The following is a 24,085-nucleotide window of genomic DNA, read 5'->3' on the forward strand; positions in this document are numbered from 1 at the left end:
GTTGTGCTGGGGAGCGCAGCCACGTGTCCGGCTCGGCTCGCACAGAGCCCAACACCCTGTTCTGAGCAGCAGGGTAAGGGGGCCAGGGGGCAGGAGAAGGGGCAGGGAGGTTCTGGAGGGGGCAGTCAAGAAATGGGGGGGGCTTTTTGGGGGGAGTGGAGAAAGTTTTGGGCAGTCAGGGTACAGGTAGGGGGTAGGGTCCTGGGGGGCAGTTGGGGGGGGGTCTTAGGAGGGGGCAGTTAGGGGACAAGGAACAGGGAGTCTTAGGTAGGGGGTGGGGTTCTGGAGGGCAGTTAGGAGCAGGGGTCCCAGGAGGGGGCAGTCAGGGGACAAGGAGCGGGGGGGGTGGGGGGCTGGGAGTTCTGGGGGGAGCTGTCAGGGGGCAGGAGTGGGGAGAGGGATCGGAGCAGTCAGGGGACAGGGAGCAGAGGGGTTTAGATGGGTTGGGAGTTCTGGGGGGGGCTGTCAGGGGGTGGGGAGTGGTTGGATGGGGCGTGGGAGTCCCAGGGGTCTGTCTGGGGGTGGGGGGGTGGATAAGGGTTGGGGCAGTCAGGGGACAAGAGGCAGGGAGGCTTAGATAGGGAGTGGAGTCCTGGGGGCAGTTAGGGGCAGGGGTCCCAGGAGGGGGCAGTCAGGGGACAAGGAACGGGGGGAGGGTTGGGGGTTCTGGGGGGGCAGGAAGTGGGAGGGGCAGGGGCGGGGCTCCTCCCGTCCTCTTTTTTGCTTGCTGAAATATGGTAACCCTAGACTCTCCCAACCTTAATATTTTCTTTCCTATCTGAGACAGATATTTAACCTACAGCATCTGCAGAGTTGATGGGAATTAGCGATTATCTCAACCTTTTCTAGAGTGATTGTTACTGTGGATGTTAGAATCCCAAGCTTCCACATGAGCTAAGCAAAGGGGTATTCATAGCAAACTAGGCAAAGAGGTAGTGTGCTTACATGCTGGTACAGTTTCTTCCCAAAGGTCACCCTCTGAGCTGCACGCTCACACATGATCTGTAGAGCAGATTCAGCTGCACCTATGGATCTCATGCAGTGGTGAATACGGCCTGGCCCAAGCCGACCTTGAGCAATCTCAAAACCCCTTCCTTCACCTGTGTGGTGGGAAACAAAAAAAGAGAGGTGGGAAACAAAATGGCCACGTGGAACTCATTTCAATGCTTCAAATAACCGCGCACCTCTGCTCTGAAGAAAATCAGTGGCCATACTGCAGGAATTGTCTGATGATACCCTAGAGAGGAGCTTCTTTACAATTATTTTGCAGCACTGTAGCCATTTTAATTGTTTAATACCTATATGTATTCACATAAAGCAACACACACTTTGCTTTATGTGAATACACAACACACAGGTTCTGTCAATAGTATTTGTGCCTAAGGGGTTATTATTCTGGTTTCCAGTTGGGTTTGAATTACCTAATTATTTCTTACATTTTTATCTACTTTATGGGATTTGAGGTCTTTTAATTTGTGGTTTCCAGAGCATAACTGATGAATGTCCAACTGAAAGATCAGTTCCAAGGGTGATTCAATAAAACTCTGATTCAGCAAAGCACTTGCATGGTGGGCGAAGAAGCTATATAAATCCTAGCTTCTCCCCAGATGAGACTTGGCATAAGTCAGAGAGGTCAAAACGTTCCTCCTACAAGAAGGGGCAAGTAATACCTATTGTTGCCTATGCAGAATTCTGACGAGATCAGGCTTGTTCAGGATAGTATGGCCGTAGGCAACATCAGAATTCTGTTTTGAAAGACTTTGAGGCAGACCTGTCTGTTGAGAGGCCTGGGCTGTATTCAGAAGGAATTAGGAAGGAAGGGAAGCCTCTAAGAGGTTTGTTTGTTCTTGCATAAGAACTCCATAGCTCTTGCTTTGGCCTGCCACAGTGCAGGAGGAGTTTTGTCATGCTGGTGCAGCAACCATATCTACTTAAAAACCAAAAAGATAAAAACAGAGAGTATTCTGCAGTGTTAGGTTATTGGAGGAGGGGGAAAGATAACATTCCAAACCCTTTTCCTGGCTGAGCAAAAGGTCAATAGGTTGGAAACAGATTAAGCACAATTAGTGGATACTTTTCTGCTATGAAGAGGAGACAACTCAGATGCTGCAGACTAGTAAGAAATGTTTTGAGGCAGAAAAGTACAGCTAAGGGACTGTGTGCTGGCCCAATTCAATCCCTGTTGACACTACTGTCAAGAATGAACTTCTCTCTTCAAGAGGCAGCTCCTGGAAAAAACTGTCTTTACATCTAAACATATGAAGGAAGAACAAAAGCTTAATGGCATATTCCTTAGTAAGGTTATTCATCAGAGCTTTCATCAGATTTTAAAAGGACACAATTACTTTAAGTTAGTGTCATTGCAGTGACTTTCAAAGAACAGTTAACAGTGAAGCTCACCTAGTATTAAATTGGAGGCAGGTACTCGCACTTCATTAAAATGTATTTCAAAATGTCCACCGTGGGGCTGATCTAATTACACAAAGAAAAAGAAAAATATCCATGTATAAAATTGGTTCTAGCCAATATTCACTCACAAATTACAGGTGCTCAGTACTGATGTGCCTATTAGATATGCATTCGAAGAGTGTCTTTAGTACTTTGTTTATAGTATAATTATTACTCCTGAGATCCCGAGTAGGCTAATATAAATGCAAACGTGGCTGATAATTACGATTTCCTCCTTACCCAGGTAGCCAAACACGGAAAGAGGTCTTATAAGTTTCAAGCCTGCTATGTCCAGTGGAACTATGATCATACTGTGCTGTCTGTACCTGATCAAGACAAAAGTAACAGTTAGGAGAAATTTCAATAGCTATTTTAGATTATTTTTTTTTAAGTACAACTTTTAAAAAGTTTTGTATGATCTGTACTCTCCTGTGCTACACATGTGGGTGGAGATGTAGGAGAGAGATGTGTTTAAGAATGGGGTGACGGGGGAGAAATGAAGGTAAAATTCTGTGCCCGGAGGGGCTGGGCAACTGGACATCGGGTTCCAACACTTAGAGAGGGGTGCCAGATAGAAGGTGTGTGCCCTGAGTGTGAGCCTAAGGTTTTATAGTAAGCATCAAAATAGATGTCTTCATATTCTTCTCTCTGCTTGATGTACGTGTAAATACAATACATTATGTCAGGAATAGTTGGGTTGAGAAGACTGAGAAAATACTAAGGTCCCTTGTGACAAAGTTCCTCCTCCATCTTGGTGGGTCCTGCGCTTATTGGCGGATATTCTTGCCTCAGAGATTCACCATGTGGGTTGGGGAACAGCCCAGAGACCTTCCCCTCTAGAAGAACCCACAGTCCAGGTCAATTGGGAGGTTTGGGGGGAACCCGGGCCTGCTCTCTACTCCGGGTTCCAGCCCAGGGCTCTGTGGACTGCAGCTGTCTATAGTGCCTCCTGTAACAGCTGCATGACAGTTACAACTCCCTGGGCTACTTCTTCCCCATGGCCTCCTCCAAACTCCTTCCTTATTCTCACCACGGGACCTTCCTCCTGGTGTCTGATAACGCTTGTGCTCCTCAGTCCTCCAGCAGCACACCCTCTCACTCTCAGCTCCTTACGCCTCTTGCCCCCAGCTCCTCACACTCCCACCACAAACTGAAGTGAGCTCCTTTTTAAAACCCAGGTGTCCTAATTAGCCTGCCTGTCTTAACTGGTTCTAGCAGGTTCCTGATTACTCTAGTGCAGCCCCTGCTCTGGTCACTCAGGGAACAGAAAACTACTCATCCAGTGACCAGTATATTTGCCCTCTACCAGACTCCTGTACCCCACTGGTCTGGGTCTGTCACACCCTGTTTTCAGAACTTGTCGTATGAACAAGTTAGACCCCCTGATCCAATTAACTTTTCCATATATATTGGCACTGCGATCTTGCCCCATTTAAGTTCATGGGAGTTTTGGCATTAACTTCAGTAGGAGCAGGATTCAGGCCTTTGATTTGATTCTTGCACTTACTTTTTCTGATCTGGTAAACTGTGTATAGTTTTGCCTTTATTCATAGAACCATTCCCTCCTCTAGTTATGCTTTAATAACACGCTTAATGAATTAAAAATGTAAACCAGGTCTGGTGGTAGATTTTAGTTTTTGAAAAGTGAGTATTTGTGATGTTGATTTTAAAGGATACATTTTCAAAAGGCTTAAGGGAGAACTAAAGACATTAAGGCCATATGTTGTCCTTGATCCAAGCCACACAGATCAAGAGTACCTTATGACTTGGACTCTATCTGAGAAATTCTGAAGTTTGGTCAGTTAGATTTCTGAGGGTACGTACATGGCCTAAGGTTCCATTTCTAAACCACACTCAACTCTAACTGACCATGCAATTACAATTGTTCCATGTAAAGGTTTTGTGAGCAATGGCTGGTTCAATAAATGGAGTTTTGATTGGGTCTCATTGCTTGGATCCTGAACAAATGTCTCAGTGACCATTTAATTCTTACCTGGATGCAGAAAGATTTTTATTTTTGGCCATCACAATTGCGACTTTGCAATTTGTATTCCCAGCCCCTAAAAACACAAGAAATCGCTTTTCACATAAAAATCTCTCTAGGGAAGTAATTTAATGAAGTTTCACAGAACAACTTCTTACAATGTTTCTTTAGTGTAACCGTGGCAAAGGTGAGTAATCTATTATCTATGCTGTTTCTGGGCTATTGAGTAGAAAAGGAAGTGCAACCACCTGATTAACATGAAAAAAAAAATCAAACAGAAAATGCCCTGGATCCAGTTCCATCATTCATTTTTATTTTCCTAGGAAAAAGATCAAACAATGTGCTTGAAGAGGGGGTCTAAATTAATTCCATCACCCTTGCAGCTGAGCAAATAACGAAGGCAATCACTCCCTCCCTCACTCAAGCCAGATGCTGCCCTCTTCAAGTACAGCCAGTTTTTTAAGCATTCTTTTTTCCCATTCGAAGTGCTTTGTTCTAGTTTCAAGACAAAAATAAACTCAATAGGAATTCTTATCTGAAAATACATCAGTAGTCTTTTGAACCAGCCACAGCATTATCTGATATATGTTTGTGTGACAGAAAACCAAAAAATTAATGGATAATCCAAAAGATTATTCTAGGATGGATTATATGGATCTAGATTACAATAGTGACTAAAACATGACTTGTCAACAGATCTGTTCCCCCACTATGATCTATTCAGAGACCCATCTCCTTGCTTTAGTACCATCACATAGCATTGGTCCTTTTTACATCCTACAGGAACACCATAGTTATAGGAGAGTGAGCTGGATTCTATTTGACCTTGCACAACTATCAGCGGAATTGTTAAATTGCCACGGCAACGCCCAATGAAGACATCACACGTACACAGATCGTGTCACTGAGGACAGGATTTGACCTGCAGGATCTTTATTACAGAACCAGAAGCACAATTTGATTGTCAGATCCCAAGCTGAGGCTATGTCTACATTACCGTGGTAAATTGACCTAAATTATGCTACTCCAGCTCTGTGAGTAACATAGCTGTAGTCAACATAGCTTAGGTCAATTTACTGTGGTGTTTACACTGTGCTGGGTCGACGGGAGATGCTCTCCCGTCAACTTACTTTACTCCTCTCGTTCCCGGTGGAGTACCGGAGTCCACCGGCGAGCGCTCTGCCATCGATTTAGTGGGTCTTCACTAGACCCGCTAAATTGACCCCTGGTGCATCGATCACAGCAGCGTCGATCCCGTGGTAGTGTAAACATAGCCTCGAGTTTGCTGAGTTGGTAGTTAGTAAATCCATCCTGTTTATGGTGTAAAGTGAAGTGGTTATATGGAGATCACTGAGACACAATAACACGGTAACCCCACGATGACACTTTTCAAGTCATACTTCAGGGTAGTACCTCACGCTAATGGAACATCTTTTCCATACACCAAGCCGTTTTTCACTAATTTAGTACAATGGTGCCCATTTGATATCAACTGACATTTAAACCATTCTCGTTTGAATAGCAGCTTTGAAAACATGTGAAAATGCTGCCCCAGCAGTGCTTGGGGGGGGGGGGGTCTCTACTGTATGGGGAAGTAGCTGGAAATGGAACGACGATGACCAGAGTCAAGCTGCCATAGGAGCCTTGAAGATAACTACGGCCTGGGGCACATAGCCAGCCTGGCTTTGAAGAGAGCTACCACCTTGACACAGGAGCAATCTATAGTTGCATGTCCTAAGAGTGACAAGGGTGGGAGAGATATTTACTTTCTTCTGCTAAAGGCTGTTTTTGCTTGGAGGGCAAGAGTGCTGGCTGTTTACTTCCCTCTTTCTTGACACAACATTAGCTTTTCTTTAGGAGCGGAATTAGCAGCAGTTTGTGAAACGTAAGCTGGAGATTTAAAGTTTGCAAACTGAAATATCATTGATAGAAAAATCTCTGAAAAAAGTCTGGAACAATTCACAAAATTCTGGATTAGTCTAGATTATACAGCAAAGTGTTCCCAAAGTGAAATACAGATGTCCCACTCAGCTGTAAAACAGATCAAGTTTGTACATTACAATGTACTGAGGAGAGGGGTGGGAGTCTCTTCTCCCCTTCCCCCTCTCCAGCACATCCATGGGGTAGGTTTCTAGGTAGCATTTTTGTGGAGGAACAGCTAATGTGATCGCCTGTGTCTCATGCCCCTAAGAACTCATGGTCTGTAGACTCTGGGAATTGGTCATGAATAGAGGTGTTATAACTAGTAACTGATATGGGGAATAGCACTTATAGTGCACTGGTGAGTATTTATCTAAAGCTATTTTAATTTAGCATGTGTAAAGTAAAGGGTGCAGATGAAAACAATCACAGTATCAGACTGTCAGTGCTACAGAGATACCCAGGAAAAATATATCACCCCTTCCACCCAACAATGTTTAGCTTATAGTTGTAGTTTGTAATCCATGCGTACTGGTATTATTTTCCTAACCCTTGAATAATGCAGTTCATCATAAAACCTGTCTCAGGACAAATGTGACCTTCTGGAATTATTATTTAAACAACTGAAAATCATTTTAAACTGTCACATAAAAAAAACCTAGGAAAAAAGTTTCCATGACTGAATAATCATAGTCCACCAATTAGAAAAACTTTTCATTTTTAAGTTAGTGCATAGTTCAGCACTGAGACAAGACATCTGATCTGGTCAGATCTTATAAATCAATAGCACAAACAATGGCATGGAGAAAAGGAAATATCTCAATCTCGGGTGCAGCGCACAGGAGGCAGCAAACAGTGCTGAAAACGGGGGAGTCTGAGGTGAAAGATTGTAAGGGGAGAATGCTTGTGTGCATGCGTGCGCGTGCTTTTCTTCTCGTTGACAGGACTTTAGGCGGGAAGGCTATGACAGCTACAGAGGTAGCAGTGGTAGTGACCCAAGGATTGGAAGAGACAATGAAGATGACTGGATGTGGAAGCTGTGGGATGTACATTATCCTGGAGCAGGTACCTGATAGGTGCTTTGTTTGTATGAAGTGCTGCGTGATAGATCTGATGGAAGAAAAGATCTAAGGTTGGGAGATGCAGGTAGAAACTATTGTTGAGTTTTGAAGGGGATTTGAATAGATGATGAGCTGAGGAACAGGTTTGCTGACTTGGAAAATGAAAGGGCATGGCAGGTAGTAACTGAAGGTGGAAAGGCAAAGAAGAAGAGAAGCAGAGGGGAAGAGTCAATGGAGATAGCAGAGTTCGGAGCCACAGGAGGATAGAGGATGACTCTCAGAAGATTGCAAGTGAGAACAAAAGACATAGGACTTGCAGCCAGAAAGAACAAAAGGAGGAAGGCCAGAGAATTGCACCAACACCGGGAAGAGGCAGGTCTACGTGACTGGGGACTCCCTACTAAGAGGAACAGACAGGCCTGTCATCAGAGCTGATCCTGCAAACAGATGGGTATGCTGTTTGCCAGGAGCTAAGATATAGGATGTGAACCTGAGGCTTAAAAGTATCCTAATGGGATGAGGAAAGAACCCACTGATTTGTCCCCCCAAGAAAGACAATGATACTGCTGGATTCTCACTGGAATGCATCAAGGGAGACTATGCCTGGCTGGGGAAGACATTTAAAGAAATGGAGGTTCAGGTGACCTTTAGTGGTATTCTCTCTCTCCTTAGAGGAGAAGAGTGAAGGTAAGACAAGATTATGATGATCAACAGATGGCTCAGGCAATGGAGCTATAAGAAGGGCTTTGGGGTGTTTGACCACTGGGTGGAATTTACAAATAGAGGACTGTTTTCATGGGATGGACTCCTCTTGAATAGAGAGTAAAATAGACTGCTGGGATGGAGGTTGGCATAACTGATTAAAACAGCTTTCAACTAGGAATTCGGGGTAGAGAGTTGGGAGATGCTCATGTAATCTCCATGCCTGATTCTAATGCTGAGCAGGAGGAAAATCAAGTAAGAGAGAATACAGCAATGGAGAATGGAACAATAGAGGGTTGAAGACATCAAGAGGAAAGTCACTGGTATTGGCACTAACAGTCAAGTAGGCAATACTGGCAGTAGAATGATCGTACCTAATAGGGAGAGGAATCTGGGCAAAGCCAAGCAACAACAACTAAAATATATGTACACCAATGTAAGAAGTCTGGATAACAAAATGGAGAAACTAGAATTACCGGTGCAGGAAGTGAAAACAGATATTATAGCAATAACAGAAACATGGTGGAATAATTATCATGACTGGAGTACAGGTATTGAAGGGTATGTGCTGCTAAAGAAAGACAGAAATAAAGATAAAGGTGGTGGAGTAGCATTGTATATTAATGACAAGATAGACTGTAAAGAAATTAAAAGTGATAGAACAGATAAAACAATCTTGCTGACAGGCTCAGGGTCTAACTGATCACCATATTTGGGGTCAGGATGGAACTTTCGCCCAGGTCAGACTGGCAGAGACCCTGGGCCTTTCTCACTTTCCTCCGCAGCCTGGGGCATGGGTCACTTCCTAGCTTGAACCAGAATAAATAGTGGATTTTCTTTAACTTTTGAAGTCTGTAAATCATGATTTGAGGACTTCAGTTACTCAGCCAGAGATTGTGTGTTTATCACAGGAGTGAGTGGGTGAGGTTCTGTGGCCTGCGGTGCACAGGAAGCCAGCGTTTTCAACATAAGCAGAGTTTTCCATTCCTCATGGAAAGAGGGAAAAACTGCTTCCCATTTTTTCCCACCCTCAAAAGTCCGAAGATCTGATAACCATATGATTTTTTCCATCCTAGAAAAGAACTGTAAGAATCAGAGAGAGATCTCTGCTCCAGGGTGAGATTAAAAGAAGATTCCTGTGCTTCTGCAAGTCAATCTTGTTTACAAGCCAATTTGGTATTTATTACATTTTATTAAACAAAAACAGACTCAAAGAAGCTGGGACTGCCATTTTGGCAGGAATTAATAAGAAGAGTGCTTATTTTTATTTCTTCAGAAGTTGGCCAGAATGTTTAGACTATAAATCTGTCTAGACTTGGAAAATGAGGTGTGGTTAGACACGTGTTAACAAACATGTTTTTAAACACTATGTGGCACCTTATGTAGAACAGAATTAAAGGTATTTAAAAACATTTTTAAAAAAGGTATAAAAAAGGTAGCTGATCATGGTCAACCCTATGTTTTCTGTGATCCTACTCTAAATTCCCTGTGTGTGGTTCCAGACTAAAGAAATGCATGTTCATAATTACCTACTTTTACTCAATTGCAGATAAAACCGAGATAAAATGAGTCCATTTCTGATGAAGAGTATCAACTCTTCCCTTAAGAGAGGGTATGTGTCAGCTTCTCTTAAGGAAGCAGCTGTGAGACCCTTGCTCAAGAAGCCAAAGCTTGATACTTACAATCTAGTTATGTATTGTCCAGCATCTACTTTTTCCTTCTGGGTTCAGATTATAGAGAAGGTTATGGCAAGCCAACTCTGAGTACTTAGATGCCCAGAATATCCTTGACCCTTGTTGCTCTGGGTACAGACCCGAATATGCCACAGACTGCACTGTGGACTTCCTAGATTACCTTCTCCTGCTAACAAAGATTGTGTGTTCTTGCTGATATCTATTGATCGATTGGCTACCTTCAAGGCCATTGATGAGAAGGTGTTATTGACAGTCCTGTAGGCAGTAGCTACAGTGGGAAGAGCTGCTTTTGGGTAACAGGCTGAGAGGGTGGTGTTGGGCGATAGCTCTTTCTCCTAAAAGTGCTGTCATGTGGAGTTCCACTGGGTTCCATCCTATGTCCCCTCTTGTTCAATATGTACCCAGGGCCGGCACTAAGAGGGTGAGTCAGGCAGCATGGTGCTTTCGATACGTTGTTGACGCCCAACTCTATATTTTTATCTCATCCCACCCAGGCACTGCTGATGAATGCCTTATTCGGTGTTTGGGGGAGATTGGAGCATGGATGAGAGCTAACCACTTGAAGCTCAATCCAGATAAGTACAAGGTAATGCTGAATAGGTTGTATGGGGGGGAGGAGCGTGGGAGGGTGTGAAAGAGAAGGAATCAGAAGTCACAGTGAGAATTATTCTGTTGTTCCTGAGGGTGGTTGCCAATTATATGTAGCTAGAGTTCACAATCTGGGGGGTGGTGTTGGAGCCCCAAGTGCTGTTAGTTTCAGGAAAGGTTTCACCCCTTCCCCCTGATCTGGCTATGAATTTGTGATAGTTTCCTTCAGTTATGGGCCTTGCTACTGTGATCTGTGCCTACATCATCTCAAGAGTAGATTATTGCAATATACTGCATCTGGTCCTACCTTTTGTGGGAGGTCTGCAAAGGCACAAACACATTGGGCTTGTGCCTTCTTTTGCTTCTTCATGATATATAAAGAAGGCCAGAATGTTATTTTTTTTCTTAAAGAAACTAACAAAAAAACAACCTACTTGGGTTTTTTTCCACACTGTTAAGGTGATAGATCTCACATTAAACATGTCCCAGTGGCCCCCCCAGCAAAACCAGGAGAGAACAGGCATTTCTGATCTTTCTGAAGGTAAAGTAAATCAAGAGGGATAAAATTAACAACAGAAAAGCCCCAGAGAGGAGGTGGTGTTATCTTCTTCTATCATAAAGAAAACAAACAAAAAAGTGGTGCACTACCCCAGTGTTAGGGTAAAAAAACTTGGATCAGCTGTAATTCAACCACAGTTGCCAACTTTCATGCAGTAAATAAGCACCCCAACTTTCACAATAAGCCAAAAATCAACCTAATCCCCTTTCAAAACAAGGCCAAAACAAGCCAATCCTTAAGAACCCCAACATTCTATGTGATTAGATTCCACCCGGTGTGGTGGGACTGTGATGGGCCTGCTGTGCAGCCCTGACTTTCTCCCCCACCCTTACCCCTGCTTGCCAGGAGCCGATCAAAAAAAAAAAAAGATACAACAAGCAACAAACTAAAAGCCAAAAAGCAACTCACAAGCCAATTAAGCCAAAAACAAGCCCAATTTCTGCATTTTTTTCCACAGGTTTGGCATGGCTGAATTCAGCCCCGAAACTGAAATTGGTGCAGAATGTGGCAGCTCCGTTATTAAACAGAGTTTGCTGCCCCAAAGAGATGCCATCAGTGCTCTGTGAACTGCCCTGGCTGTCTACTGATTTTCAGGTAGACTTAAGGTGTTGCTTTTGATTTACCCTGCCTTGTGATTGGCATGTTTGAGAGAGTACCTCCTTCCCTGTGCCACCCTGCTGTGAGGAGTCAGTGGAGGCATCTGAGCTGCAGGCCTGTCAGAGTAAGAGAGCGAGCTGTTCTCAAGTTTTTCTCATTGAGGGGTCCTGAACGCTGGAACCTGCTCCTCTCACCTCTGCTTCAAAATAGCCCAAATTTGTTAATCTTTAGGTCATGCTGCAAGGCTGAACTATTTCCCCAGGTTTTTCGGAAGCATGGAGCATAACAAGGGCTAGCATATATGGGGGATGAAGTGCCGATTGGACTTGATTTATTGTGGTTGGTTGTTTTGGAGGCAAGGAGTGGCTGCTGGCTTTATTTTTGATGCAGCTGCACATTCAGCGTTTTAGCAAAGGCAACAAGAGCTCTGCATGCTTATGCATCTTGAAACATGAATAAATTATACTGAGTCAAAAACATCCTGTCACACTCGCTAAGCTAAACAAAGTTCAGTATTATTTTAAAGTTTACTCCACTCCTTAAAAGCCCCCCCCCCCTTATTTATTTCAAGTGCCCTACTGCTTTTTAAACCCTAAAGGTTGTATTATACTTTCCCTCCCCTGTCTGGGAAAGGGGCCCTACCCCACGTCTTCCAAAGCTGAGTCTGAAGAGTTTAAGCACTCCTACTTCCACCTTTTGGGAAGTCAGACACATAGTTTGTCAAATTAAGATTTTTCCAGAGTCTGCCTACTGGCAAGTAACATTGCTAACAACACCATTTTAGCTAATTGTCAACTCTCATTGTCATCTGGACATGGCAGTTTTCTTTCCCAGTCCTAAACTGGTTGTCTAGTGGTATTGTGCATTACTAATATAGTACGTATTTTTCAGAAAGGGAAATAAAGTGATCCGGGAAACTACAGGGTCATTTGACCTCAATTGTGTGCAGGTTCTTGGAATACATTTTGAAAGAGAAAGTAGTTACGGACATAGAGGTAAATGGTATTTGGGATAAAATACAACATGGTTTTACAAAAAGTAGATGGTGGCAGACCAATCGGTTCTCCTTCTTTGAGAAGATAACTGGTTTCCTAGACAAAGGAAATGCAGTAGATCTAATCTATCTGGATTTCAGTAAGGCATTTGATACAGTTCCACATGGGAAATTATTAGTTAAATTGGAGAAGATGGGGATTAATATGAGAATTGAAAGGTGGGTAAGGAACTGGTTAAAGAGGAAACTACAACAGGTCATACTGAAAGGTGAACTGTCAGGTTAGAGGGAGGTTATTAAGGCAGCTCCACAAGGACCAGTCTTGGGACAATCTTATTTAACATTTCCATTAATGAGTTTGGCACAAGAAGTGGGAATGTGCTAATAAAATTTGAGGATGACCAAAAGTTGGGAGATATTGCCAATATAGGAGGAGGACTGGAACTGGGTTAGCGTGCAGCACAAACCCAACTAACCCCCCCACCCCCACCCCCACAATTCTCTGGGATGATAGCTTCACCCCTCCCCCCACCACGTGGCTAACAGCGGGGAGCATTTTTGTTCAGCCACAGGCAAACAGCCCAGCAGGAATGGGCACCTCTGAATGTCCCCTTAATAAAAATCACCCTATTTCAACCAGGTGACCATGAATATCACTCTCCTGAGGATGACACAGAGAGATAAGGAACGGATGTTGTTTGAATGCCAGCAAACACCAGGACCATACGCTGTGTTATGCAATGATTCCAGACTACGTGCTACTGGCTTAGCGTGGTAAAGTGTCCTACCATGGAGGATGGAATAAGGCTGCCCTCCCCAGAAACCTTTTGCAAAGGCTTTGGGAATACATCCAGGAGAGCTCTATGGAGATGTCCCTGGAGGATTTCCACTCCATCCCCAGACATGTTAACAGACTCTTCCAGTAACTGTACTGGCCGTGAATGCCAGGGCAAATTAATCATTAAACACGGTTGCTTTTAAACCATGTCTAATATTTACAAAGGTACACTCACCAGAGGTCCCGTCTCCGCCTTCAGGGTCCAGGAGCCCACCTTGGGTGGGTTCAGGGATTACTGGCTCCAGGTCCAAGGTGAGAAACAGATCCTGGCTGTTGGGGAAACCGGTTTCTCCACTTCCTTGCTGTGAGCTATCTTTCTCATCCCCAAAACCCGCTTCTGTGTTGAGTCCTACTCCATTGACGGAGTCAAAGCACAGGGTTGGGGTACTGGTGGCTGCGCCCCCTAGAATGGCATGCTGCTCATCATAGAAGCGGCATGTTTGGGGCTGTGACCCGGAGCGGCCATTTGCCTCTCTGTTTTTTTGATAGGCTTGCCTGAGCTCCTTAATTTTCACGCGGCACTGCCGCGAGTCCCTGTTATAGCCTCTGTCCTTCATGCCCTTGGAGATTTTTTCAAATGTTTTGGCATTTCGTTTACTGGAACGGAGTTCAGCTAGCACGGATTAGTCTCCTCATACAGCGATCAGATCCCGTACCTCCTGTTTGGTCCATGCTGGAGCTCTTTTGCGATTCTGGGACTCCATGGTCACCTCTGCTGATGAGCTCTGCACGGTCACCTGTGCTGATCAGCTTGCAATGCTGGCCAAACAGGAAATGAAATTCAAACGTTCGCAGGCCTTTTCCTGTCTACCTGGCCAGTGCATCTGAGTTGAGAGCGCTATCCAGAGCGGTCACAATGGAGCACTCTGGAATAGCTCCCGGAGGCCAATACTGTCCAATTGCGTTCACACTACCCCAAATTTGACCTGGCAAGGCCGATTTCAGCGCTAATCCCCTCGTCGGAGGTGGAGTAAAGAAATCGATTTTAAGAGCCCTTTAAGTAAAAAAAAAAGGGGGGGGGGGCTTCGTCGTGTGGATGGGTCCAGGGTTAAATCGAGGTAATGCTGCTAAATTCAACCTAAAATCGTAGTGTAGAGCAGGCCTTAGGCTCTGATCCAAGAAACTCCCGGTGATTTCAAGGGGATTTGGATCAGGCCCTTAAGCAACAGCATTCCTTGTCTGAAGTGTTTGTGCTGAAAGTCAACTGGAGTTAGGCACGCAATTGCCTTTAAAAAAATCTCCTCCTTCTTAGACAATGTGAGTCAAGTGCTTTGATGTCTCAGATGAAAGGCACTATAGACAAGCAACATGTTGTTATAGCAGGACTCTCTCTGAAAGTTGGAAATTCCACTCCCCTCCTATTTTTCTTTCTAGGCTATACAGATCAGACCAAAAGGACTTGAAACAATGTTTGGTACACCTGGCTCTAGCCTTCCATTTTGCAAAATGTAACCTATACACATTACACTGATTTCAGCACAGGCAGAACATGGCAGGTGCTACTAATTATCCATTGTACCAAAAAGCAAAGCCCTGGCCTGCTTATTGCTTTCTCTGTCTGGCATCCTGTATGCCATTTACTGTAAAATACTGAACAGCTACAGGATACAAAATGACAGGGCAGAATAAAATCTGTCAAAGTGTGTGAGGCTGCTGATGTTGTATATACACAGAAGAGCAGCGTCACTGTCGTGAGGTTGGCCAGATAAACTAATCTGGGCAAGACCCTCTTGTTTTGTAAACTCTTCAGAATACACAATCTGCCATAATGTCAACAATCAAAACACTGCACACAACCTCCTAACTGAATAAATCTGTCTTTCTCACTATTGTTAACTGATACATTACTTGTGGGGGTCATGATTAAATTAGATTATAAACATTTCTGGGCAAGGACATTGTCAGCTTAGGTTTCTGGAAAGTGCCACGTCATCTCAGATCCCGTAGAAATAATTAAATAATAATAATGCTCCAGCCTCATTCAGGGCCTCATCCATTGCCCATCAGGGCCTGAGAATTCTTCCTTTGGGCATTAGATCTGATCCTCAATCCTGGCAGATAACATATCACTGGCTTTTCCACTACAGTGGAGTCGCATCATAGGCGCATTTAACTTGCGCGATTTTAACTTTACGCGATCAGCAAAACAAAAAAGAGAAAAATAATAATTTAAACACTGTACCTGTAGTGCGGGTGATTCCGCCCGCCATTCCACTCAATGAGCGTTTGACTATACGCGATTTTCACCTTACGCGCTGACTTCAGAACCTAACCCCCGCGTAAGATGCGACTCCCCTGTATGTGCATACCAGCCTTCTGGCTTTATTAGATCTTGCACCTGACCAAACTGAAAAAACCAATAAAGCATCCCCTACTATCCCTTAATAAATTGTAGAAGTGGGGACCCACTGGAAACATTCACTTTTGTATGTCTAATATCGTAGACAGCCGAAAAAGGTGCAGCACCGCCACTGTTAACCTCCCCAAAAGGTTCCCCCTGTTACGAACCCGTTTTTATTTTTTTCATATTTTAAGAGGTGAGTTGTTAAGTTTGTTTTTAATTTTGTACACAATGCATCACAGAGGGGATGCTTCAAAAATAAAATTGTTATTCTAGTGTATTGTAGTAAAGATTCAAATGTTTACCTATCCCTTTTAGATAATCATACCTAAACAAGTTGAACGCTACTAGCTGATTTTCCAGTTAACTCCACTGTTCTGGTTTAAACACGCACATAAGTAGCAAACTTGTGACTCAAGCGCACAAGTGATAACTGACTTCCAGGAAAGCAGGATTTTTACAGGAAAATTAAAATGAAAGTACAGTTAGGTTCACTTTAAGGGCGTGATGCAGGAAAGAGGACGAAGATTAGGGTGAGTCACACAAGAACTGAACATTCCACTGTGGAACTTCAAAACATCAGCTTCTGCTACCAGACTGCTGACAAAAAAACAGGTCAGTTCTCTCTTTTTAAAATTTTATTATTTACTTAGCTGTACACTAAGTGTAATACTGAGCATCTTTGTAGCTAGAAGGACTGGAGATTTTGCTCTTTGTGAATGTTATTGAAGTTTGTTTTACAGAGTTAAGTATTTCATTGAACCAAGTAATCACTTACAATTCTGAAAGTCACATTAATTAATCAATCAGTGATAGATTTGTGCTCATGTGGTACAGTAAAGTCAAATCCGGGGGGAGAAGGGGAAGGAAAAAATCTGTACATTTCTCACTATGCATATTTAATCGAAGTGGTGTTCACACATGCTGCCTACCCACACATGCAGAGTAATATTGAATTCATACCAAAATTCTGTAGTCATTTTTATAAGATGTGCAAATATGTATATTAATATTCATACTAGATACAATGAATAGAAATGTTGCTCAAGAATCAGAAATATTAGTTTTAGGGACAAATAGCCACTGTGCAGCAACAGGCAATTATTTAATACAGAATTCAGCTCAGCCGAAACTATATCAGCTATCTGAACATGCCCCACCCTACAAGCTTCCCTGCTTTATGATGCATTAACAAAAATGTCAGAGTTAGTTTAAATTCCCTTTTTATTAGCCCTTAAGAAAATCTGCTAATAATTCTCTTAGATTAATCATTTCCAGATGAGCTCTAATGTTTAGAGCACTTAGTCAGGAGACCAAGATTATATTTCTAATTTGCTGTCTAATCTTAGGCAAGTGCCTTAATCTCCTGGACCTCCATTTCCTTTTTGGTAAAATGGGAATACTAATTCCTACCTTTGAATTCTTCCAATGAATGAGCTATGTAACTGCAAAATTATTATTGTTGTTGAAACAGCTGATTGATAGAAACTACCAGTGGTAGAATATATATAGTAGTATCCCAAAGTATCCCTTGCCAAATAAAATAAAAATGAATAAAATCCCTTTATCTTCTATACTGTATACTTCACTATGCAGTAATACCAGATGACAGACTTATATGAAGAAAAACTAATTATCATGTAAAGTCCAGAATAGGAAATCCGTTGAAATGTTGGTTGAAAAATTCCACAGAGATTAAGGATTAAAAACAAAACCAACTAACCAAAACATCAATATTAAATAACCAGCATTTATTAATTTGAGAGCAGTTTCATGACCAGGTGAGGAAACAATTTTTGGATACAAGTATCAAATGAAAATGTTAATGTTTCTCAATTTTTTTAAAATTCAAGTTTCCAACCACACTCATACCTTGCACATGACATTAATAACAATTTAACTTTTATTTGTAGAAAGAAGCCATTTTAAAAAGATTTTCAGATAAATATTCTGAGAAAGGATTTGGCAGATGTTTTCTTTAAAGACAGCCAAAGTTGTATGTGTTTTTTCAAGTTTCAAAAAGCCCACAGGCAGCGCCAGATATCAGTTTAGCATCTGTTTTCAATAACTTTAACACAGTAATATTCTGAAACATTGTAACAGAGAAAATGTGTTTTCTCTATTCAGCAGATTTCTGCTCTTGGCTAGCATTAGTCAATTTATTTCCAGATAATAGGCCATTACAGGATCTCGCAGTCTCTTTTTACATTAGATGGAATTTCAGCAAATGAGTAATTCTACATAGTTATAGGAACTGGGAATAGGATACAGGGAAAAGTGTACTGTAATAAGTGATTTGTCTACAAGGTGCAGACTGGAGATGGAATCTCCTAAACTTCAAGATTAAAGGGCAATAAAAGTCTCATCATGAGACTATTTATAACATGTACTTGTACTTAATCATTAAGAAAATCTGTCAGCATAATTCTTGGAAATTACTGAAGTTTTTGGTTTTGAACTATTTCACTGACCTTTAAAAATTCTCACTAGACACAAAATTGTCTGTGCATAGTATACTGGGAAAACTAATAGGTGGCTTCCTTTCTTCCCTCAGGACTGAGACTGCCTCAGAGGGTATGTCTCCACAGCAAAAACTGTGCAACAGCTAGCCTACCCAAGCAACCTTGAATACATCAGGTGCAGGTATCGAGAGTAGTAAAGACAGTGCAGCCCTGCATATGTACTCTGTTTGCAAGCCAGTTCTGAAGCCTGCATTGCACTGTCCTCACTGTTATTGTTATGTGCATTAGCTGGATTCAATCTAGTTTAGGTAGACTAGCTTTTGCTGTGGAGACATTCCCAGACTATCAATCCTGCAAACAGATCCGTGTAGGTGGAGCCTGCACTCATGCAGAGCACCAGTGAACTCAATATGGCCAGAACTGGGGCCAATTCTGCTCTATTGTTTTTAAGCAGACGCCTCCCATAAGCAGCTGACTTGCATCTGACAAATCTCACACACACACACACCCTGCTGAAATATACAACTGCAGGCACCCCTTAGCAATGTCTGCCTCTCAATTTCAAACAGTTTGCTCTCCTTCTCAGAGTATGTATTGTGGTAGCACCCTAAATCTCCAGCCAGGATTGTTTTGCTCAGATGTGCTAGGTGCTGTATAAACAGATAGGAAGACACAGTCCCCTCCCCCAAGGAGCTGTAGATGTATTGTTTGTTTGGGGGTAGTATCTTACTATTCTCAAATGTGTACATAGTATTACTTTTTATTTGTATTTAGCTTAGATCTTTATACAAACCCTAACATGTGTTCTAGAGCCCACTGACAATCTTTAAACATGCAATCAACTTAGATTTGTTTTTTGTCTTGTAGCTTTTGCCATGGGGTGGGGTGAAAATACCTCAATGGACTATTATGAGGACAACGGTGAATCAAACTTCACCTTTGACTACACTCAGTTTGAAATGCTTTGTGAAAAAGAGGAGGTGAGAAATTTCACTAAATTGTTCCTACCTGTGTTTTATTCACTGGTTTTCATTGTGGGAATTGCAGGAAATTCATTAGTGGTGGCAATCTACGCCTACTGCAAGAAACTAAAGACTAAGACAGATGTTTATATCATCAACTTGGCAATTGCTGATCTGTTACTGCTATTCACACTCCCTTTCTGGGTTGCAAATGCAGTCCATGGATGGGGGCTTGGAAACATCATGTGCAAGGTCACTTCTGCTTTATACACCATGAACTTCAGCTCTAGCATGCAGTTTCTGGCTTGTATCAGTGTGGATAGATATAATGCCATTTCCAAACCCCAAAGTCACCAAAGAGGTGGGAAGCAATGCAGCGTAACTTGTATCTGTGTCTGGTTGGCTGCCATTTTGTTGAGCATTCCTGAACTGATTTTTAACACAGTCAAGAAAAACAGTGACCGGTATGGATGCTTTCCTGTTTTTTCAGTGGACCTGGGAACACTCCTTAAAGCAACCATTCAAATCCTGGAAGTTACTCTAGTGTTTGTGTTACCCTTCCTCGTCATGCTGATCTGCTACTCCGCCATTGCCAGAGCACTCTTTAGATCTACAAACGTTCAAAAATCTAGGCCCCTCAAAGTTCTGCTGACAGTAGTGGCTGTTTTCATTATCACTCAGCTGCCCTACAATATTGTCAAGTTCTGGCGAGCCATAGACGTCATCTACTTGCTGATTACAGACTGTGACATGAGTAAAACCATAGATGTTGCCCTCCAAATAACTAAGAGTATAGCCTTGTTTCACAGCTGCCTGAACCCAATCTTGTACGTCTTTATGGGAGACTCTTTTAAAATGCACATTACGAAAATAGCCAAAAATTTTGGATATTGGAGGAGAAATCGCAATATACCAACTGAAGAGATTTCTATGAATTGTGACGGCCACACAGAAGAAATAAGTAGCTTTACTATATAGCCACTGTAGCACCCTCTCTAACCAGCGTAACAGAAGGGCACAATTATAATGCATCTGAGAGCTATTTCCTCTTTGATTAAACTTAAACATCCATGTTACTCTGTAAATCAAATCTGAAGGGATGTTCTGACACATGAACCAGCCAAGATGTTGCAAAGCAGTTCAAAATAGAATAAGACCAAAGACCATATACTAAAGGTAATGGAAACAACAGAAACAGAGTTCAGTTTGAACGCTTGAAAAAAGTGGGATTTAAAGGGTCACAGTGCTACACCATTAATTAGATGAAGAGTGAATGGACTACATACCGGTATGCTAATCACAACAAATATATACTGAATATGTAAAAAGGAAAAAAAAAATATGATGGCACTGAATTTTGTACCCCAGAGTTAATAATCTTCAGTCCTTTAAAATGTAACACTCCAGAGTTGCTTCTCAAAACTGTTTCAGGTCTTCCTATTGATTTTAAATTGCAACTCTGTTTTTCCTCAGCTTTCACTTCACAAATGGCCTGTGAGGCTTGAGCTGAGGAAATAGTTCATCTCTGGTATTTCACAGAGGCAGCAATAAACAGCAAGCTATGGTCCAGTGTTTTATGATTCCAAATATATGTGGCATGTTTAAAAGAGTTCCTTTTCTGTAACAACACAGAATGTCTTTTAATTATATTCTGCTTGCACTAGATTGCAATGAGACCTATTTCCTATTATAGGCACATGCCAAATCTTTGGTTTTAAATCCATATTCATATGAGATTACTCAGAGCGGCATTTTGGTAGTTTCCTGGAAGGCAATTCACATTTCCTGTGACCTCTATAAAATGCTTTGGGAACTGATGTAACAACCAGCAATGAAAACGTCTTACATTTTGCAGATTACACTTATGACCTAATTTTGAACATGTAGGCCTATACTGTGTTATAGAAAATTAGCTTTGATTTGTAAATGTATTGTATGCCTTTATGGATATTTTGCAGGTGCACTTCAGGCACCAATCTCTGTAGCTTTGGCACAAAGAATATAAATAACTGGCTGAAGCAAGTGAGCATATTTATACTCAATAGTTCATGAGTGGAAACAGTCATGGTCCTTAAGGAAGGAATTAGTGAGATTAAAAGTACTGGCCTGTGATAGCTAGAAGGTAGACAATTTTTTTAATTGTCCATATAATTGTTACATTTAAGTGTTTAAAGAATACTCAGTTTCCTTCTACTCTCTGCAATCTGTTTACATGAGTTTTACTGCGAGGATGATTTTGGTAACAAAGGTGGATCTAATTGGCTACACACCCCACATTACATCAGTCTCAAGACATTCATATGTATTTGATGCAGAAAATAAGGTAATGAATGCTGGCCCACTGAATTAAGGAAGGTGGCTAATCAGTCAGCAAATCCTGTGACTTCATCCCTGTGAGCACAGGGCAAGGTAGGTGGTCATCTGGTTACAACATAAGCTCCCTGTCCTAGGAAGAAGGGAAACCACAAAAAATGAGGAGGCTAGAGCAGTAAACAGATTGGGCTCACGCGAGGAGGAAGATAGATATGTACATAGGCAAAAGATGAAAGGCCGGCTTTGTGGCCCCCAGTGTAGGGAAACTAAACCATTATTCAACAGATCATTTCCTGTGCTGCTGCAAGACAGTTTTGCCAGTCAGTTTTACTGGTGATATGCTAAAACGGAGGTGTTGGTATTATGAAATTAACCAGTGTAATGCCCAGTAGCTAATGTTGAGAGTTTTTAAAAAATATATAAATAAAACAACCTTTATTTATACTGATAAAGCCTCACTGTAGTGAAACTAACAGGCACTGATATATCTATTGTTCTTCATCTGTAATATGCATGTATTGTGGGCTAGACTCTCGACTGGCGTATACTGGCATACCTCCATGATTTACAGAGGATCGGCCCTGTGTATTTTAAAAGCAGTGTAACCGATATATTAACAAGAATTTAAGTCTATACAGAAGAAAGCGCTCTAGGGCAACCTCCACACAAGGGACCTGGCATTTCCACATGAAGTAGATGCTGTGGTAATTACTACCTATAAATAAGGTGATACTGTAAAATGGTGGCCCCGATGTATTCACTTCTGGTTTTAATTATCCTTGCTTTTTATTAGATTTATTATATATGGAGAAGTAAAAATCTCTGCCACACTTTTTGTATTTGTGATCAGTTGAAAAATTAAATTTTCAAGCAACTTGCATTTCAAAAGGTGTTCCAAAAACAAACACTTCAAGTAATCACTGGGCTCCAATATAGGGCCTCATTTAAAGCCCACTGAAGTTAATGGGAGTCTTTCCATTGATTACAATGGGCTTTCGATAGGCCCCAAATGCACTCTATTTTGACCTGAAGAAGAACTCTGTGAAAGCTTGTCTGTCTCTCTCACCAAGAGAAGTTGGTCCAGTTAAAGATATTACCTCCCCCACCCGGTCTCTCTATTTTGAGAAGTGCGAGTTACATGTTCAGACGAACAATAGGTATACAAGAAATCATCAGGCATGCTTTGTAGGTTTAAGCTTATGGACTGTAAGAAACCTGTGTAAGATTAAATAGAAGACAAGAGACAAACTTCTTCTTTATGTTGAGATAACAGCAGCTATCAACCAGCGATACTCCCATTTTGGAAGGTGACAAATATGCCAAGCTTCCTTTCCACTTCAGTCCCTGAAGTATTAGGCCTACACAGAGCCCTCCATCTACTGGTGATTCTAGATATTGCAGGTCAAACTGTATTAGTAAATTATTAGCGCTATTTGCAAACTCTGTGGATGCATCTCACTATGTAGCTCCCCCCCCCCACACACACACGTAGGTAACACTCAAGCTCCATTCCAATTAGTGTTAGTACAGATCTCACTACACTATATTTGAGGCCCTGCCCTGCAAGGTGCTGAGTGCCCTTAGGTCCCATCGACTGATGGTTTTCTGTTTGCAGATTTTCTAGAAATATAGTAACAGTTATTTAAAATGCAAATTAGTTGATTTTATTGGGAATTCATTATCAGAATCTCCTGGGATTAGATGCTAACTTTACAAAATACAACAGTGAAGCCTACAATATAAATGATTTATGTAAACTAGAATTGCATTACGCTCTATTAGAATATAGTATTTAGCATATGTATTTCTGGAAAGTCTGCAAAAAGAAAATGATCTTTTTTTCCCCTATGAGCTTGGAACTGCTACTTTAAATCATAGTAAATCATAGCACTGTCATTGCTTCAGTTACTTTGCAGTAATTTTGGATACATTTTACATTCATGCTTTTTTTTTTTTTTTTTTTTGAATGGGTGAGTTAAAATGTTCTTATAGTACATTACATTGTCTATGCTGATTTAAAGCTAGAAAGACTAGTTCAGGGACAGAGAATTCCTCTATCCCTCCCCAGCTATCAAGGACAGGAATAATTTTTGTCACTGTGTGGTTCACCTTGTGATCCCCCGTACAATATTTTTAAATCACACCAATTAACTGCTTCCAGACCAGCCTGTGGAGATACAGATGCTCAGAGGGTAGGATCTAGGAAACCAGTTGTGCCCCATAGCACTGAATAGAGAGACTCAAGATAAGAATATCCATGTTGAAGCTGCAGGGCACAGGGCCTGAAGTACACGGTCCAGGGAGGCAGAACCAGCTTGTTCTACTTCCAGGAAGAGCAAGGGCTCAAAATAAGCCTTGGTTTTGAGACCTTTGCAGTGATGTTGAAAGTGTTGAATTAATGTGTTATATCCTGGTACATTTAACTACCATATCTTGTTTTCTAAGGGAATACATACAGCAACAAATGATGCTCATATATATTGTATACTTGGGGGCAGGAACAAAACTCAAGGCTGGGATTCATAGTCTGTTACTCATTTAAATGCTTTGGTAAAAAGTTTTTGCACTGTAGCTTCAAGGATATTCACCATTTATGCACCAGCTTATAAAACTAGCTAGGAA

General features: G+C 41.9%; 2 protein-coding genes across 5 annotated transcripts in view; one reads left to right on the forward strand and one right to left on the reverse strand.

Moving 5' to 3' along the window:
• Nucleotides 1–24,085, reverse strand: part of ACAD11 (acyl-CoA dehydrogenase family member 11) — a 55,658-nt gene that overhangs the window by 8,058 nt on the left and 23,515 nt on the right. For 2 of the 4 annotated variants that reach the window (XM_065587074.1, XM_065587072.1), the window contains exons 14-17: nt 4,442–4,508; nt 2,689–2,774; nt 2,401–2,472; nt 946–1,100 (exon numbers count right to left, since the gene is read on the reverse strand). In XM_065587074.1, the coding sequence (XP_065443146.1) occupies nt 946–1,100; nt 2,401–2,472; nt 2,689–2,774; nt 4,442–4,508 (380 nt within the window). The remainder of the gene's footprint in view (nt 1–945; nt 1,101–2,400; nt 2,473–2,688; nt 2,775–4,441; nt 4,509–24,085) is intronic. The other 2 variants (XM_042841277.2, XM_005278645.4) reach the window with 1 other exon arrangement.
• On the forward strand, nt 16,124–22,293 carry ACKR4 (atypical chemokine receptor 4). The gene is made up of 2 exons (XM_024107767.3): nt 16,124–16,341; nt 19,056–22,293. The coding sequence occupies exon 2, from the start codon at nt 19,064–19,066 to the stop codon at nt 20,126–20,128; it is 1,065 nt and encodes a 354-aa protein (XP_023963535.2). The 5' UTR covers nt 16,124–16,341; nt 19,056–19,063; the 3' UTR covers nt 20,129–22,293.

This window comes from Chrysemys picta, chromosome 2 (assembly GCF_011386835.1).
Source record: "Chrysemys picta bellii isolate R12L10 chromosome 2, ASM1138683v2, whole genome shotgun sequence".
Taxonomy (NCBI): domain Eukaryota; kingdom Metazoa; phylum Chordata; order Testudines; family Emydidae; genus Chrysemys; species Chrysemys picta.

Coding starts and splice junctions, on each gene's coding strand:
- ACKR4 (XM_024107767.3), top strand. CDS start 19,064: ATGGGGTGGGGTGAAAATACCTCAATGGACTATTATGAGGACAACGGT.